The sequence below is a fragment of the Chelon labrosus genome (genome assembly GCF_963514085.1).
Source record: "Chelon labrosus genome assembly, chromosome: 10".
Classification (NCBI taxonomy): domain Eukaryota; kingdom Metazoa; phylum Chordata; class Actinopteri; order Mugiliformes; family Mugilidae; genus Chelon; species Chelon labrosus.
The window spans coordinates 6478053-6495219 of NC_140360.1; the positions used below are offsets into that span (position 1 = coordinate 6478053).

The 17167-nt window shown below is 40.7% G+C and overlaps 2 protein-coding genes across 2 annotated transcripts; both read right to left on the reverse strand.

Annotated features, from left to right (window-relative positions):
• Positions 1-503: 503 nt before the first annotated feature.
• Positions 504-11366, reverse strand: dnase1l1 (deoxyribonuclease I-like 1). The gene is made up of 9 exons (XM_084553093.1): positions 11282-11366; positions 8637-8795; positions 6046-6134; positions 5355-5441; positions 5140-5252; positions 4929-5041; positions 4678-4835; positions 2922-3018; positions 504-2673 (listed from the first exon to the last, which is right to left on the reverse strand). Exons 2-9 carry the CDS (start codon positions 8784-8786, stop codon positions 2485-2487), a joined length of 996 nt encoding a protein of 331 aa, XP_084409219.1. The 5' UTR covers positions 8787-8795; positions 11282-11366; the 3' UTR covers positions 504-2484.
• Positions 11367-13130: 1764 nt separating this feature from the next.
• rpl10 (ribosomal protein L10) lies at positions 13131-16813 on the reverse strand. The gene is made up of 6 exons (XM_084553214.1): positions 16715-16813; positions 15198-15256; positions 14627-14734; positions 13986-14124; positions 13680-13842; positions 13131-13352 (listed from the first exon to the last, which is right to left on the reverse strand). The coding sequence occupies exons 1-6, from the start codon at positions 16735-16737 to the stop codon at positions 13197-13199; spliced, it is 648 nt and encodes a 215-aa protein (XP_084409340.1). The 5' UTR covers positions 16738-16813; the 3' UTR covers positions 13131-13196.
• Between the last annotated feature and the right edge of the window lie 354 nt (positions 16814-17167).

A 17167-nucleotide genomic window follows, 5' to 3' on the forward strand; every position in this document is an offset into this window, starting at 1 on the left:
ACATATAAAAAACTTAAAAATGTAGATAAATATTATTGCACATTTTAATTGCAGGGTAATGGGAGTGGGTGGGTGAGGAGGGGGGTACTATTTATAATGCGTTAAGCAGTCTTATGGCATATGGGATGAAACTGTTTTTGAACCTGGCTGTTCTGCTCTGTAGGCTGCGAAACCTCCTTCCAGAGGCCAGCAGCGAGAACAATCCATGTTGGGGGTGTGAGGGGTCTGAGGTGATGTTTTTGGCCCTTGTCAGACAGCGTCTCTTAGCAATGTCCTGGATGGGAGGAAGTGAAGTCCCGATGATTTTCTCCGCTATCCTCACCACCCTCTGTAGGGATCTCAGTCAGAGGCACTACAAGCCCCTGACCAGACAGAGATGCAGCTGGCCACTATGCTCTCTATAGTACCTCTGTAGAAGGTGGTGAGAATAGGAGGGGGTAGGTTGACTCTCCTCATCCGATGCAGAAAGTGCATGCGCTGCTGAGCCCTCTTTACAAGGGTTCCAGTGTGTTCGGACCAGCTCAGAGAGTTCGTCATCTGCACCCCCAGGAACCTGGTGCTGCTGACAATCTCCACTGCTGAGTTCTTGCCCAATTTAAAGCAAGATGAGAGTGAATATCTTTTTCAGAACAGTTTAATCTTGTATTTTTCCAACAAGGTCATTTCCGAGAAACATCCTTCTTATGCAATTTATTTATCCAACTTGTCAGATTTTCATGCTTACTCTTTGGACAACCTTGAGGCTAAGTTTCTGCTTTTCCGCATTAACCATGCACACTTTCAATTTCTGACCAATCACAGAATAGTTGTCGGACACCACACAAGTGAATGTTCAAAGTCAACATATTAAACTTTAAAGCTGCCTTTATTCTATTTTGTTGGTGCAAAGATGACATTTCGAACATCCAGCAGATAGAGAGCTTCCTGTGTGGTGGGCAGGGATTAAAAACATCCGTAAGACATGATCTACATTTAGTCTGCTTCACTCCAATAGATCCTTGTGTTTCTAAAAAAAAAACATTAAAGTCAGGTTTAAGAGTCCATAGAAAGCTCACTTCCTAAATTCACTTCCCTCATCTTCCCTTTTACCGAAATCCCCAAAACGCTTTAGGAACAACTCAAAAAGAAAACATGAAAAACAGCACAAGGTGTTGACCTGGCGTCCAAAATCACTAAATCCCAAACAGATCAAGTATCTGTGGGATGATCCCCTCAACCCACAGGACCCAAAGGCCCCCCACTTATTCTCTTACATTCACTGATGAGTCACAGCTGTTTTGGAAGCACAAGGTAGACCTACACAATATTAAGAAGGTGGTCATAATGCTACGCCTGATCGGTGCATGACTGTCTCCAAAGTAGATACAAGAATTATCATGAGAACAAGCTCATTAACATAAATTAATTGATTTAAATGTGTTGAGCTAGATAGATTTAAAGGAATGAAGTCATTATTATGAGACCTGGGTGTGAGAAAGAGACAATACAATCCACCAGTCACTAATATATTAGTCATAGTTTGTGTGACAGCACTTGAGGACACTTTCAAAGTTCCTGAAATTGTCATACCATAATCATTAACCATAATCATTAGTTGACACGTGCAACTAATTCATTAACTAGACAAGAAATTCCACCGGTTAACTTTTAACCAGGCTCCCTCGTTAACTGAGAACCACTCCATGTGAAGCTGCTTACGATGTATCAAAAAAATATCAGCCACTTGTGTGATGTGGTCAGTCGAGAAGGTGACAGAAGAAGAGGCGCCCTTCACAGGCTATGAACATCAATGGGGAGATCTGCATTTGCAAAACGGACTAAAAATATCTGCAAGGAAGCTGAAAAAGACTGTTAGCTGGCTGTAACTTGTAAGTAGCCCAAAATACTAATGCATGCCCCATTTACTTTTTCATGCTGCTGCAGGCCCAACACATTATCACACACTCTAAAAAGCAAAAAAAGTAATACCCAAATCAAAGCTCAGGTAAAAGTTTTGTCTTTTATTAGCTGTATTCCAAATTCATAATCGATCAAGTATTTACAACAGATAAGCTTCTTGGAGTAGTGGTGTGCACGCGTACTGCATATTTTACATGATATGAATCTGTCATAAAGACACAGATAATCTGTCAGACATATTACAAACACATACAATACATGTCCAGTACTGCTTCAGTATTCTAGATACTGTCTTTGTACTCGACTTTAATAAAATTACTAAAAGGGTCGACCATTCCTAAACTGAAGGAACAGCAACAAACCATCATTTGCACCCTGCCACACTGATTATTGCACAATATGTTGAATAACATAAAGGTAAAAGTTCTGTAAATATATCTTCTCTAACCTTGAACCCAAACATAGAGTGTTGTTTTGACAAATATTATCTGTAGCATTTGAGAAATCATGAGGTTCGCGAGGCCAGCTGTCCTGAGGTTGTCCTCAAACTGAAAGGTTAAAATCCATCCAAGGTGCTTAACTCAACTACCACATTAACACTTGGAAGACAAGGTGGCAGAAGAAAAACAAAGTAAAGAACACTGAGTGAAATGTTTTCTGATTTCCAGGTCTGGCCGTGCCACTTAACGTGACGGACATGCCGCGATTGAAGGCATTTGACTCGACGGTCCTCAGTAGGACCTCCACTGGGTAATGGTCACTGACATCCAGTGCCTGCACAAAAACCACAAAAAGAGCAGTTCAACATCAACACTTCCATATATTACTTGAGTTTTTATTTTATTTTTGCACATGTTTAAGTTCAGTTTGTCGCAAAATACATAAATTCTATTTACATTCCAAAAAAATCCAGTCTGAACTGCATTTCCTTCAACACATGTTTGCTTTGGCAGCTTAGTTGTACAGAAATACAATTTCTAGGAGACTGGATTGTGCACACAAACACAATGTTGGACTGTTACCTGCTCCTCTGACAGTTGGTATTCCATTTGGAAGTTAAATGGTTTGGCTGAAGACGGCACAATTGCCCTGTTGAACTTCTCCCCATTCACAACGATCCTGTTGGGACATAAAGAATGGACATGAACAAAAAACACAACGTTGTATGAATGTTTCTCTTTCTTTTGTTTCATTTCAAGTATGAAGACATGTTAAAAAGATGCTTGACGCAAATGTTTTGATGCGAAGTCAGTCCAGGTTTGGGAGTCTCACTCACAATCAACTAATATGGTGAAAACTAATATGGTAATTTAAGCTACTGACATTAATGACTAAAGCTTGTTACATACTTCACAAGAACCGGGAAATTTATTCCCTCTCACAAGGCTACCAGAAGAGAATGACGTCATTTTGTTCTCGCAGCCCTGACACTTGTGTGGTGTCCGACAACTATTCTGTGATTGGTCAGAAACTGAAAGTGGGCACGGTTAATGCGGAAAAGCAGAAACGTAGCCCCAAGGTTGTCCACAGAGAAGATGATTGTTCTTGTTCTTGCCACCTTGAGAAAACAACAAATTTTGCGGTTTTTGCAGAGTATGTAACAAGCTGGAGGAGTGGTTTAGAGACAGTTATGAAGCAGGGAGCAAAAAATAAATAAAAAGATTTTTAAACAAATCATGTGATTTGCAGCCACAATCACTGTGCCCTGCAGACCCACCACCTGAAGTAGAGTGGCATCTGCTTTCAGCCTACCTTTATTTATCAATGACCACGTGACCATGCAAGTGTGCCAAACTGATAAATTGTACAACTAAATCAACCAAAAGTCTGAACAGTCAGGAAGAGAGCTTTAGAAGAAATAAAAACGCAATTTAGTCGATCAAATTTCACACGATAAACCCAGTTGTTGCTTGTTTTAGAACTCGCTGGATATGGAAGGTGTGCTGGACGCTGTAGACAAACTCTTAAAAATCTCATCCGTTCAAATATAATTAACTGAAACTTTTATGGTGCTGTGGTGAAGGTCTGCTTTAGAAACAACACTGACTTTGGGCACAACCTGATCTATGACTCGTGACTGTTGAACTTGAACATAAACCATATGTAGTTTTGGGACGTTTTCTAAAATGACTGATGCTGTCTCACACAACTACTAAAGGTTTCTCAACAATGTAAATGTAGAATGACAATGAAATGTGGCTTTAAGGCCTATAATGTGTTTGAGACTTTTTGAGAAACTTTCACCAGGGCAACAAGGGTCTACATGACACCAAATAAAGTGGGCAGCAGTACTTTCTGAAGGTTGGAGTGCTTTCTGGGTGTGTTTGTTTTCAGTTCTGCTTTGCCCTGAATTTTACAACTGCCATTTTCCATTAGATACTGTAGTTGCAGTAGAGACAGAGAGGAGACACGAGAAAGGAAGATAGTGGCTTTACATGCAGCAAGAGTCTGACTCACAGGAATCAAATACTCAGATTCCGACATTTTTCGGTATGTAGCCCTAACCACTTGCACATCGGGTTGGACCCACAACTACCACGTCTAGAAACCTGGAACAAGTTTATTCAGTTTTTGTTCATTGTGGTCTGATATAACAACATGCAGCTATAAGAGAAATACTGAGATCAGTCTTTGCTTCTTGAAACATCTGTATTTGCCTAATCTATGTGCTATGCATACACAGGGCTGAAGGAACCTTTTAATTCCTTAGAAATTTTCCAAAGTTTCCAGTTCTGTTGTCTTTGGGGTGGGACCAAACTTTGAGGAATGTGAGTTCACCTGTCGTAGGAGCAGGACGTGGTCATTCGCACGGTGGTATCGGTGTCCTCTGGTATGAGCCAATGAAGGTTCTGGTCTGTAATCAGGCGAACAAACTTCCTGTTCTTCTTAGCAAGGTAACCACAGTCAGCGTTGAAGTCGCCAAGAAGCATCACGTCCTGCACACAATGACAACACTCACGGTTAGACTACAACATGTTAATTAAATGAATTTCAAACCTTAGTTACTTTTAAGAAAATATAGGCCATACCTCAGTTTTCCACATCTTTTTCACACGCTGCAAGACATCATACAGTGCATCAAGCTCCTTAGTGGTGTTGGTTGGAGTGGTGTGTTGAGGTATGAGGACAAAATCCTTAATAGCTGAGAGGGTCGAAAGGATGAAGATGCAGGGACAAGTGTTTATACCTCTAAATATCATTATTTTAATTATCTTACATATGAATCTTCAGACAACTGACCTGTCTTGTGAGCTCTGAAGCGTACAACAAAAGGCTCTCTAGCAAAAGCATCTACGTCCCCTTTTAGATCATCTGGGTACTGATACTCCCCAGTGAGTATTGTGGTATCAGCCCTGCACACATCCAGTTAGCAGTTAAAAATAACACATCTTTTTAACTGCTGCAAAGTGGAATCTTAACCAAGCCCTACAGGTGTGTAGAGTGGATTAACTCACCTGTACACAAACACATACTGCTCCTGGTAGTCCGACCTTCCCAGTCTCTCACTGGCCACAGCTTTATACTCATGTACAGGGTCATGCCTGAATATTGTGGGGGGTAAGGACAGAATACAGGATGCAATAGTTAATGTTGCTATATCTCTGTGAGTAAGGAGTGGTAATGAATGACAGCACTGATTCGACTTTTTCCCATGTGTATGTGTGTACTTTTATTACCTATGATGAAGGTAATAAAACCTTTTACATAGTGTAATGTTAAGGACTCACCCTCCTTTAACATTGAAGGTGAAAGCTTATGGTAAGACTATGGGTAAGGTAAGGGTAAAGTCAACGTGATGTCCTCCAAGATGATGGCAACATGACTGAGTGTGCATGTGTGCGCATGTGCTCTTGTGCAGCTATCTTTCTGAGGACTGGATTAATACCCATCGAAGTGGGGACATTTCTGAAAATAGAGGTAATTTGGGCCATTCCCCACTTCATTACAAGGCTGTTTGAGGGTTAAGATTTGGTTTTAGGGTAAAGGGTCCAGTTAGGTTATGGTTAGGATAAGGGGTAGGGTTGGGCACTTTGTTGAAATGGTTAGGGTAAGGGGCTAGGGAATGCATTATATCAATGAAAGTCCTTACAAGGATAGCCATACAAACATGAGTATGTGTGTGTACGAAAGTGAGTAATTAATCACCTTTTGATGAGGTCAAGCAGCCTTGGTAAAGCTTTTCCTTTACTGTCTCTCACTTCCTGAAGCAAACACACGTCACAGCGAGTAATGATCTGGAACAGATATGAAACACAGCCATGAAAAAGTGATTCCATTTGTAGAGGAACACTGAGATAAGGACCTCACAGTAATTATTTTATTTGTTTAGTTCTATTAAAAAGGTAAAAGTGGGCTTTGGGATTCTTCTCTGTAAGAAAGCCTAGGAGTGATGATACCTGCGATCTACCAAGACGAACTAGCCCCAGAACTAGCCCTATCAAATCCAAGAAGAAGGGCTTGGTTTTGGCAAAATTATATGGGCTAGATATGGGCTAGTTGTTGTGTATTGACTGCATAAGTTTGTCCCTTATGGGCTACAGGACGCACCCCTGTGCTACACGTTGTAAGTCACGTGTTAAGAATCTTCTTCCGGAGTTGAGAAGCAATACATGCACACATGCAATCGTCCTTGGTCTCCCATTTCTTTATTATTAGTTGTAGTACAAAACAGTATAGTACACAACACTACTAATGACCTATGTAACATGGAGAAGACTCAAGAAGTCACGCTTATCTTTTCCTCACACATGCAACCACATGGCTGAGATTTAAATTTCCTTATTAAATGTATTTTATAACTGTATTCCACACTGCCATCTACTAACCCTTTGATAATTGGGCCTTGGTACTAATCAATTTACTATGGTAAGTGATGTTTTGTCCTTTATCATGTATTGTAATATTGCAAAGCATATTGACAAATAAGTAGTTACACACATTTCAATACAATTCATTTTTATTTAACCCAAGTTGTACCAATATCTAAAATCATCAAGCCAAATTTCATTCATGTTTTTGATACCTCACTAATTCTCACAGTAATTGTAGTTTATGTTGGTCCTCTAGGCTAAAGATTGTGGTCATGTCTCAGCCAACGAGATTCAGCAGGTTTAGTCAAGTGATGTGAGTTTAGTAAAGTTATTCAAGTTCAAACATAACAGAACCAAAGACACCTGAGGTCGCCTCTCACACCTGCATGCTTCCAAAGCACAAATTTAAAGGAGTGCCTGAATCACAGTTGATACACTGCTAAGGAATGTCACTTGGCTCTGCCCTCTACTTGTGCAACAACGATAAACTCAGAGGAAGAATACTTACAGTTTTAACTAATGAAAATGGTCACCCAGACACAAAAAAAAACAGATACTCTGCTCTGGCTCCCCAAGGGATATAATATATAATATTCAGTATCGTACGATCCAAGTCCAGACTCAATCTGAAATAAACAGAAATTCACTCCTAAACAGAAATTCATACCCTGGAGAGGAAGACTTTTCTTATCGTCCTCGTATTCTCCTAGATCACGTGCTGATTAAACTGTTTCTGGATGTTCTAAGATGTTGTTATCTAGGGGACCCTCATGTATATTTCCCACCTCAAATGGGAAATAAATGTTTCTAAATGAAACAAGCGCAGCTTAAAAATATTGCTTGTGTATTTGCATAGTTAGCTCTTCCGGACATCACTGCTCTCTATTTGAAAAGAAAATACCATCACCAACACCATTTCCACTCATCCCCAACTCTTGAACCCCAACTCTCCTCCAGAGTTGTGGTTTTTAGTCATTTGAAGTTACCTCCATTGTGATTAGTTCAATTTGGTACCAGGATGGTCACCCAAAGTTTTGTTATTACTTGTCATTGCTATAACTTGCTAGCCTAGAATCTAGACGCGCCCCTAGCGGCAGCAAATTACATTTGCTTCCAGGGGCAGTCTAGTTACTCTCCGTTGACTTGAGATGTCGAAAAATCCAAAATGGACCGGGCCAATCATGAGTCGGTGGGCGGGCTTAACATGATGACGACTGACCTGCGACCATAAGTTCCGTAAATTACGCGTGAATTCCCCATCCTGCTAGAACTACCAGAGCGATGGCTGCTGCTAGCGAACAACTTTCTTTCGAATCGGCTTTGGCCGCCACTCTGAAAGACTTGAAGTTAAGCTTTTCTCTGAGAAAGGAACTTTCTTTTCCGTCGCTCTGACTACGTCACCTTCTTCGTTGCTCTGATTGGTTGTAGCGCTATCCTATTGCGTGGAGAGGGAGTTTGAAAGACAACCGTTTATCCCACCCCTCCGGTTGAGCCCTGTCTATGGAGAGTGCCCAGACCCTACATTTAATGTGGGTCTGGCTTGTCAGGCTAATAACTTGCTGCATTTCATTAAAATTCCCCAGTCTTTTGTTCCCACATATCTCTTCCTGTGTGTACAACCCTTTCCACATTTTTCCTAGTATCTAGATACAACATTACTGCAGCCTGTAATTATAGGATAGGTGCTCAGTAATTAAATTATGTCTACAGTCTTCAACAAAAAGTGTTTGCCCCTTATTCCTAACCATACTGTTCTCTTATAGTATCTTATAATGTACTGATACACATATTCAGTTTTGATAAGATATTTTAAGCACCAAATCAAATCATAACAAAGCATTTTGTGGGCTACATTCAAAAAAGTAAAGGAAACACGTGCCCTGTGGTGTTTAAGAAAGAGATCTCATACATCCGTCTTTGTCTTACCTTGACAAGAGTCTGCATCACATCACTCTTCTTGGACTTGGACTCTCCATAGTGATGGAGGTTGAAGGCACAGACTCTGAAGTCTGAACCCCCTTGAACATCAATGACACCCACGAAGATGGAGAGCAGCAGGAGGTAAAGGGGCCCCATGGCCCAGAGCTGGAAGTAGCAACGCAGTAATCATGAGTGAGAAAACAAAAATCTCAAAAAGACAGATGTGATGAAACACAGTTTGATCCTCATTTCACCCGGGTTTTAGATAGACGTGCCGTGACTGGCCTATAAATGGTTATATCAAGGGTAAGATAAAAGGGTGACATGATTACATTTAGGCTAAGTTAAGTTGTATGCAGTATGCAGTTTTGATCATTGGTTCTCATTGTTTCCAGCTGTTATGCATTTCCCTTCATCATGAGTAAGTATCTGGTCGTTAGCGGACACTAGTCAAGCAAGTTTCTGATGGGTTACACCCACAGATTCCTTTAGGACTGAAGAAGCAACTTGGATGAGTGGTGAAACGTCTTCAAGAAACTCTGCAACTTCAGTTGGCTTTCTTTAACGTTTTTGGATACTTTCATTGTGAGGAATCCCAGGGCGTTCCCAGGCAATCCAGCAAATTCCTTGGTCTTAGCTGGATCTTCTTCCAGCTGGTTGATCCTGGTACACCTTCAAAGGGAGTCCTATGATCATGAATGAATACGGTTGCAATTTTCCTCCATATATGCACCCCCCTTCCCAAAGAAGTGAATAGTACAATTAACTCTGTTTGAGTTTAGCTTAGCTTTGAACCATTAAAACCCTCATGGCCTCATATATTCTAGGTGGTACAACCCAGAGTTAACAATTCAAAAGAAGGTGAATTTGTCGTGTGTGAACTACCAATAAACCAAGCCACTGCATGTTCATTCTGGTTTCTGTATGTTCCTGTTTTTTTTTTTTTTCTGTTTTTTTTTACTGACATACCACCCACAGTGGAGCTTCCTCTTTGTTTCCGTAATGATTAAGAAGATGTGTTTATTCTGTATTGTGGCTCTAGTTCTCTGAAATTTCGTAGCTAAGACAGTTGTCAGGACACAGAACTAATACTGGATGGTTTTTGTAAAGCGTAATAGGAAAGTAAAATACTTCACTGGTAATTTGTTAACTGGGACACTCAAAAATGTAAAGCCAGATGTCCCGGTAGGAACCCTACGGCCCTTGAGTGGAGTTCTCGCACCAGCTTGATGCTGGAAAACTGAAGGAACATGACAGGATTGACATATACAGTATTTACTTGAGAAAGTGCATTTGGGTAATTAATAACTAGTTTAATTTAAGCAAATAATTAAAATCTGTTGGTTTTGTTTTGTGCAGCTATTTTTACATTAAAGTCGAGTGTTGTATGTTTTTTCCCTAAAAGGGGTGGGAGACGTGTTTTAAGCAGAACTGCTCCAGTTCAATCTAAATTTCCCAAAATGTCACATTATTTATTCACAATTAATGTAAGTGCCAGCAACATTAATCAACAGAAATGTAAAAATCACAAGTGGTTCATCAAAGAGACCAAAATTAGTGAAGTGGAGACTATTGAAGAAGGCCGGCTCTGTTCTGGGCTGCCCTCTTGAGCCTGAGGAGGTGGTGGGTGGTTACCCCTCTTTCCTAATATTGTGTAGGTCTCCCTTGTTGCCTCAAAAACAGTTGTGACTCATCATAGAATGGACATGGGCCTTCTGAGGTTGTCCTGTGGTGTCTGGTAACAGAATGTTGTTAGTGGGGCGGGCCTTTGGGTCCTATGGGTTGAGGGGAGGGACCCCTGTGGATCATCCCGCAGGTACTTAATCGGTTTGGGATCTAGTGAATTTGGAGGCCAGGTCAACACCTTGTGCTGTTCTTCATGTTTTTTTTTTAGTTGTTCCTAAAGTGTTTTTGTGTGTGTACCTGTGTCAGGCTGCATCCTGCTGGGGATGGCTGCTGACATCAAGGAGTGTCATTGCTATGGGGTGGGGATACCTGGTCTGGTCTAGGTGGGTGCTACATGTCTAAGTAACATCTACACCAATGAATGCCAGGTCCAAAAGTTTCCCAACAAACATTGAATTGTCACAAGACGGTCAATGTTATTCACTTCTCCTGTCAGTGGTTTTAATGTTCTGGCTCATTGTACAGACATGAGACATGTGTGTTGTGACCTTTCTTTCATCAGCAATAAAGTCAATGGGTTTCCTCCCTGAAATGTCACATCACTATATAACATTAAACTAAATAAATAAACATGTTGTCATTTGTTTGTTTTTAGCCTTTGAGCAGCAACGTGATACAGTAGTGGTCGTTCCCTTCTCTTAAAAATAGACGTCAAAGTCACGTGATTAATTTGACGGGTTTTTTTTTCCACCAGTTGTTGTCAAGTTGTTTAATTAATTAATTGATTAATTTAACACGTTTAAATTCCACGCTGTTGACAGGAAAACTGTCATCTTATATTGTTTCGTCTTGTGAAATGAGGAAATACGACTGCTTTTTTTTTTTGAGACACTTTCGCAGCAGAGCGTTACTTAACTTGAACCAGTGAGTAGTTCTTTCTGAACTCAAATAAACAAACTATATATATAAAATACCTGAATCAGAGAAGAACTAAGGTAAATCAAACAAACGCGACAACAACTTACCTTCAGTCACTTGTCTGACTCGCAGGGTGCGTTTGTTTCTTGCCGCCGCCTCCTCCTCGCTGGTGAAACTCAGCCCTGGCGGGGTCAGTGTGTTTCCTGTGGGCGGGACTACGGATCTAATCTATGAAGATTCACAGGAAAAATACATTCCTTCAAGAATATATGTTTTGTTTGAACAACTAAATTAGATCAAACTACACGTCTTCTATTTTTCTATTAAACTCCTACCAGTCAAACGAAATAAACCTTCAAGACGCCCTGACATGGAATGAGTAGACTGAAGAATAAAATGTTATCAATTAGATAACGGTTCATTAGTGAGCAAATGTTTAACTCCTTGTTTAACCCTTTCTATACGTACATGTGCTTATTTGATCAGATTCATTCACATATTCACTCATTTCTTTTGTAGATTTTACTATTACACAGCCAAAATACAGGGAAAACACAGAATAGAATAGAATAGAATGTCTTTATTGTCATTGTACAGGTACTTCTGACTGGTGTTCATTTCGTTCCCAATTCTATTATTTATTTTTTTATGTGGCCTTGTTCCTGTGATAAATTAACAAGTTCACCATGTAAAGGTATGGTAAGGTAAAAAGGTAAGGCATTGTTTCTAAAGCGTCAAATAACTAACTCACACTAAACTTATCCCAAAATTTTACACTTAAACGTGCATGAACGTTATATTAACTACCTAAAATGACAGAAAGAGTATTTTAGTCCCACCCACTGACAAGGAGGAGGTGGAGCTTATGACCTATACTGCAGCCAGCCACCAGGGGGAGCTCTACTTGCTTTGGCTTAACCTTTGGGGAGCAGTTCTGCCGTCCATCTTTATTTACAGTCTTTGTTTATAACCAGGTATTTGCTGTAACCACTCACACTGAACGTCTGAGATTGTGAAAGCATGCTAGGTAGCAGGAGAATAAAAAAATATTTGCATTCTTTTTCAGTTACACACAGTTGATAGTCCGCACATGTCAAAGTGTCCTTGGGCAAGACACTGAATCCAAGTTGATACTGATGGCAGGCTTTACACAGGAGCGCTCTATTGGTGTTTCAATTGTTAGTCTATCAACTATGTTTCATTCAAACACAAGTGAAGGACATAATGCAATGTGTGGTCCCGGAGGTACAAACTGAATCAGGAAAGACGGCTTTTAGGTTTTCTGCTCCTGCTGCATGCAACGACCTACAGTCTAACCTCAAACTTCAGAATGTAGCATCCCTGAACGAGTTTAAAAAGATGGTATAATCTATTGAGCCCAGTTTGTCTGTGTGCAAATGTTTTAATTGAGCTTTTCTTTGTTATACGACTCTGTGATTTTATGTCATTTCCTGTTAAAACTGTGCTGCTGCTGCTGCCACAGCTAATTTGTATTATTTAGACTCTATTTAACCATGTTTGTCCCACTGGGGTCAAAGGTCTATTTTACAATGCTCCAAATGTAGTACATTCATCTTTACATCCCTACAGAATGTAACACGCATATCATTGATACAATATAGATGGGATGTGCACTTTAAAACTGATTAGAGAGATTTATATTTGCATTTTACATCTTACATTCTTACAGTTTAAAGCTACACCAGCAATATTTTGGAGATTTGGCAGTAATTTATTTTTGCATGATACTTTAACCTTCTTCCACTGACCAATCAGCACCATTTAAAACAAGATCTTATTATCCTCGTTCAAGTTTGAGATTCAGAAACATTTTGAATTTGGACAAGAGCTCCCTCTACTGTACCATCAGAGGTATCAAGCAGAAGATGTCAAACTGCTCCCACTACTACAAGTTGCCTAAATAATATATTGTGAAAAATCAGAGCCATCGCCACATTTTTATTTTTATAATCAAACCCACTTTTATTGGTTTTCTGTGGTCTCATAAAGTCTGCAGTAGCTCTAGTTGGCATGCAGGGCCTTCCAGCGGGTCAGAGGGCCTCTGCTGGGGATGTACTTCACTCCGCAGCCGTCGGAAATCAGACGCTTCTCGGCCATCATGTCGTCAAAGTCGCAGGCGTTGAACTTTGTGAAGCCGTACTTCTTGGAGATATGGATCTGAAGGTTGAAGCAATGGCGGACGTTAATACAGGTTCACAATTAACATAATTACAGTAAAAGCCCCTTGATAAGGTTTTTGTCTCAGTGGTCCCTTAAAGCACTCAGCACCTCCCAGCTGAGGACATACACAACCAAAGAGTCACTGTCTGCAACCATTGCACACCAGAACCGCACTGCAGCGAGACTGGTCGGCTTAATAAGCTGCAGAGCTGTGTCATCACAGAGATCCATGTCAACTCAGCTGATATTTTCCTGCTTCCGTTTCTTTAACACTGACCAAATCAGAATTTCTGAATTCAAAGTTTGAGTGTCGGGCTCGTTTACCTTCTGACGACCAGGGAACTTGAACTTGGCTCTGCGCAGAGCCTCGACCACGTGCTCCTTGTTCTGGGCCTTGGTACGCACAGACATGATCACCTGACCGATGTGCACGCGGGCCACGGTGCCCTGGGGTTTACCAAAAGCACCGCGCATACCAGTCTGGAGCCTGAGAACAACAAGATGGACACGAGAGCAAAAGATTACTTAAGGATAAATATTCCTCTCGACCAATGTCAGCTAGGATTGGCTCCAGCCCTCGACCTTCAAAGGATAAGAGATTACACATCTACACAAGCAACGGATTCTTACCTATCAGCTCCAGCGCAGGATAACATTTTGTTGATGCGGATGACATGGAAGGGGTGCAGACGCATGCGGATGTGGAAGCCGTCCTTACCGCAGGTCTTCACCATGTACTTGTTAGCACAGATACGGGCAGCCTCCAGAGCTGCAGGGGAGGTGGAGTGGAGCAGAGTTTGAGTCACATTTGTACAACTTCACCCTTCACTAAAAGCATTTCAGGGAGGTGTTACTGGAGAACACTTCCACTTTTCTCAGTCTCAATTTCTTTAAAATGCACCAAATCCAATCAAATTACTAAAATATAAATACAGATATCAGTAACTGGTGTTTCCACACAACTTCATGCATAGATTACTTTCTATACAGCTGCACACATGCTTTACATGTTGGCATGTCTCTTTTTAGACACAAAACCCATTGAGGAACACTACATATGTAAATACAGGTATTCAGATGAGCAGGTCTACATTTACACAAGATCTTAAAGAGAGAAAAGGCTTTTAAAAGACATTTCCCAAAGTTCAAGCCCAGTAGAAGCAACAGGACTTGGACCAAAGGGTCTCCACATATTTTGCATTTCCAGGCAGAGAAAACCAACAGGTGTTTGATCCTGCGTACATCCAAGTTTTTCCAGCATGACTGCTCACCTTCTGAGGACAGCTGCTCGTACTCATCAGAGACCATGTGGCCGCACAGGGGGAACTCATCTACCTTGGCCTTCTTCCTGCCCAAGTCGAAAATCCTGATCTTGGGATCTACACAGGTTAGGGAAAAGGAAAGTGGAGACAGATGAGAACATTGAGGAAAACTGACAGGATTATGTAGAAGCTCAGAAATCCAATCGGTCACATCAAAGATGGCAGCAACGGATAATCAATTGTTAACATATCCCAGGACAACAGTACTATTTTGTCTCAGTGGTCCCTTAAAGCACTCAGCACCTCCCAGCTGAGGACATACACAACCAAAGAGTCACTGTCTGCAACCATTGCACACCAGAACCGCACTGCAGCGAGACTAGTCGGCTTAATAAGCTGCAGGGCAATCAACAACTAAAATACTTTGGCTCTGACCCGTTAAGAGCGGCAAAGAAATTTAAAGCCTCAAAAAACTATGTAGCAGTTTAGTTTACTGCTTTTGTTGCTTTAATTGCCAGTGATCGAGCTGCCTTTGTGTATTTTGAGGGCAATGCTGATGAAGAGTTAACAGGAAACTTACCAGGCACACCCCTGCAGAAGCGGGACTTGGGGTATGGCTTGTTCTTGCAGTACCGGTAGCTGTGGAAGACAAACGTGAGAAAAGAATTTACTCATACAAGCCTGTGAGTTTACTCCTTTTTAAATGAATCTTTGAATTGGACTGAAGTGCAACTGTGGCCCAAACCCCACCTATCCCAATGCAATATGCACACAGGTAACAAATGTAGGAGCTGTTTAGACCTGGTACTGACTGTCATCATAATTGACAGGTGTCACCAAGACACATTAGAGTTCCAATCACTCAGATTATATGTAGAGCTGTTCATTACCAGCATTAGAAGAGTCTTTTAAATATTCTGTCCCTGTTAAAAATCAAAACAACTGATGTTTATCGTATTTAAATGGCAGCAAAGACCCAAAGAAAGCCACAGCTGTTACAATATTATACTTCACCCCAGATTATGATGTGTTTATTAGCATACAGAGTTAAAAAAAACTCCAGATCTCAGGTGATGGCATGAGATACATGTGGAGACACATTTTAATACCAGGTGTCAACACAGCTACTTGAAGCTACATGGCTGCAATCAGATCATTCAGAAAAACATCAGATCTGAACGTCAACCTCCCTCAATGTGAAATAAATACAATGCATATCCTGTAGTGATTGGTATCTTAAGTTTTACTTGTATTCGATTGTTTATATCATTATATATAGGTCCTATTCTTCCTTAAAATTATATATATAATTCTGACTGAAGTTTATTGGAGTAGCCGTGACCAACCCAATTCCTCCTCAGGGATTAATAAAGTATTTTTATTTCTGAATTTCCTACAGTTATGTGAATCTGAGAATAAGCTACAGTGAGCGTTGATAAATAAAGGAACATGTCACTCAGTTAATGTGACACATTCATGTCCTTATTAACAACAACCTGAACACAGATTCAATAAGCTTAAATAAAGATGTGGATAGTATATACACATTTCCTGGCTTACACTGAAATACTTCAACTACATTAGTTAGAACTAGGTTTAAACTCAGCAGCTAGCTTTACCCATCCAGTGTCAATAGGAGAGAAGCTGTCACATTGGTCTCAGGGACTAATGGACTTCTAAGAGCCCCATGACAACACAGCTAATCCAAATTGATAACAGCCTTTAAGGTCAATTCATATTTACAAGGTAGCATGAATCAGCAAATTAAGATATGGCGTTAAAGAGCTTTAGGAGTCGAACAGTGGTCAGGTTTGCAGCTATGTGCTAGCTTAATGCTAGCTACCGTTAGCTCAATAAACTAGTGCTCACCGTGAGTGAAACGACTTTATGACATTTTCGGTGAAGCCGAGCGTTTATTACAGCCACTATTAGTAATTATCAGGAGACATGAGCGCTATAATTCAACATTTAAATCACAGTCTGTGCGGAGGCCTGCCGGCATGTCCACATGGCGCCGACAAGGAGCCGCTGCCATTTTCCTCCGCCCGAGACCAACTCGGCCCTGCTCTTAAAAACCACGTCAAGAAGAGGACTTACCAGCGGGCTGGTCGGCGGCCCATGGTTGCAATCTGTGAATTAACACATAAAAATATGTTATTTTCTCAAATCTGGGCCAAGGCTCGCGAAAAACAACTTTAAATGTGGCTATTTGTGGGAGAGCATCAGAAAACGCACTCGCTCCACGCACTCACCTAATGGAGGAAAGGAAGCTGTAACGACTTCCGCTTCGTCATGAGGACAACGGTTGTCTGGAGAGAATATATTTTAAATTATTTAACGCTTTATTTTTGCTCCAGCGCATCTGCTTTCATATATACATTCTTCTAACATAATTTATAAATATATAAGATGTATTTAAAAACGTGTAAAAACGAATTTAATTACTGTCGACTCGTTTCAAGGGAATGCTGGGAGTTGTAGTTTTACGTGACATTCCAAATCACGTTTTAACCACCTTAACGTAAACTTTTTCCACCGTAAAGATTTGAA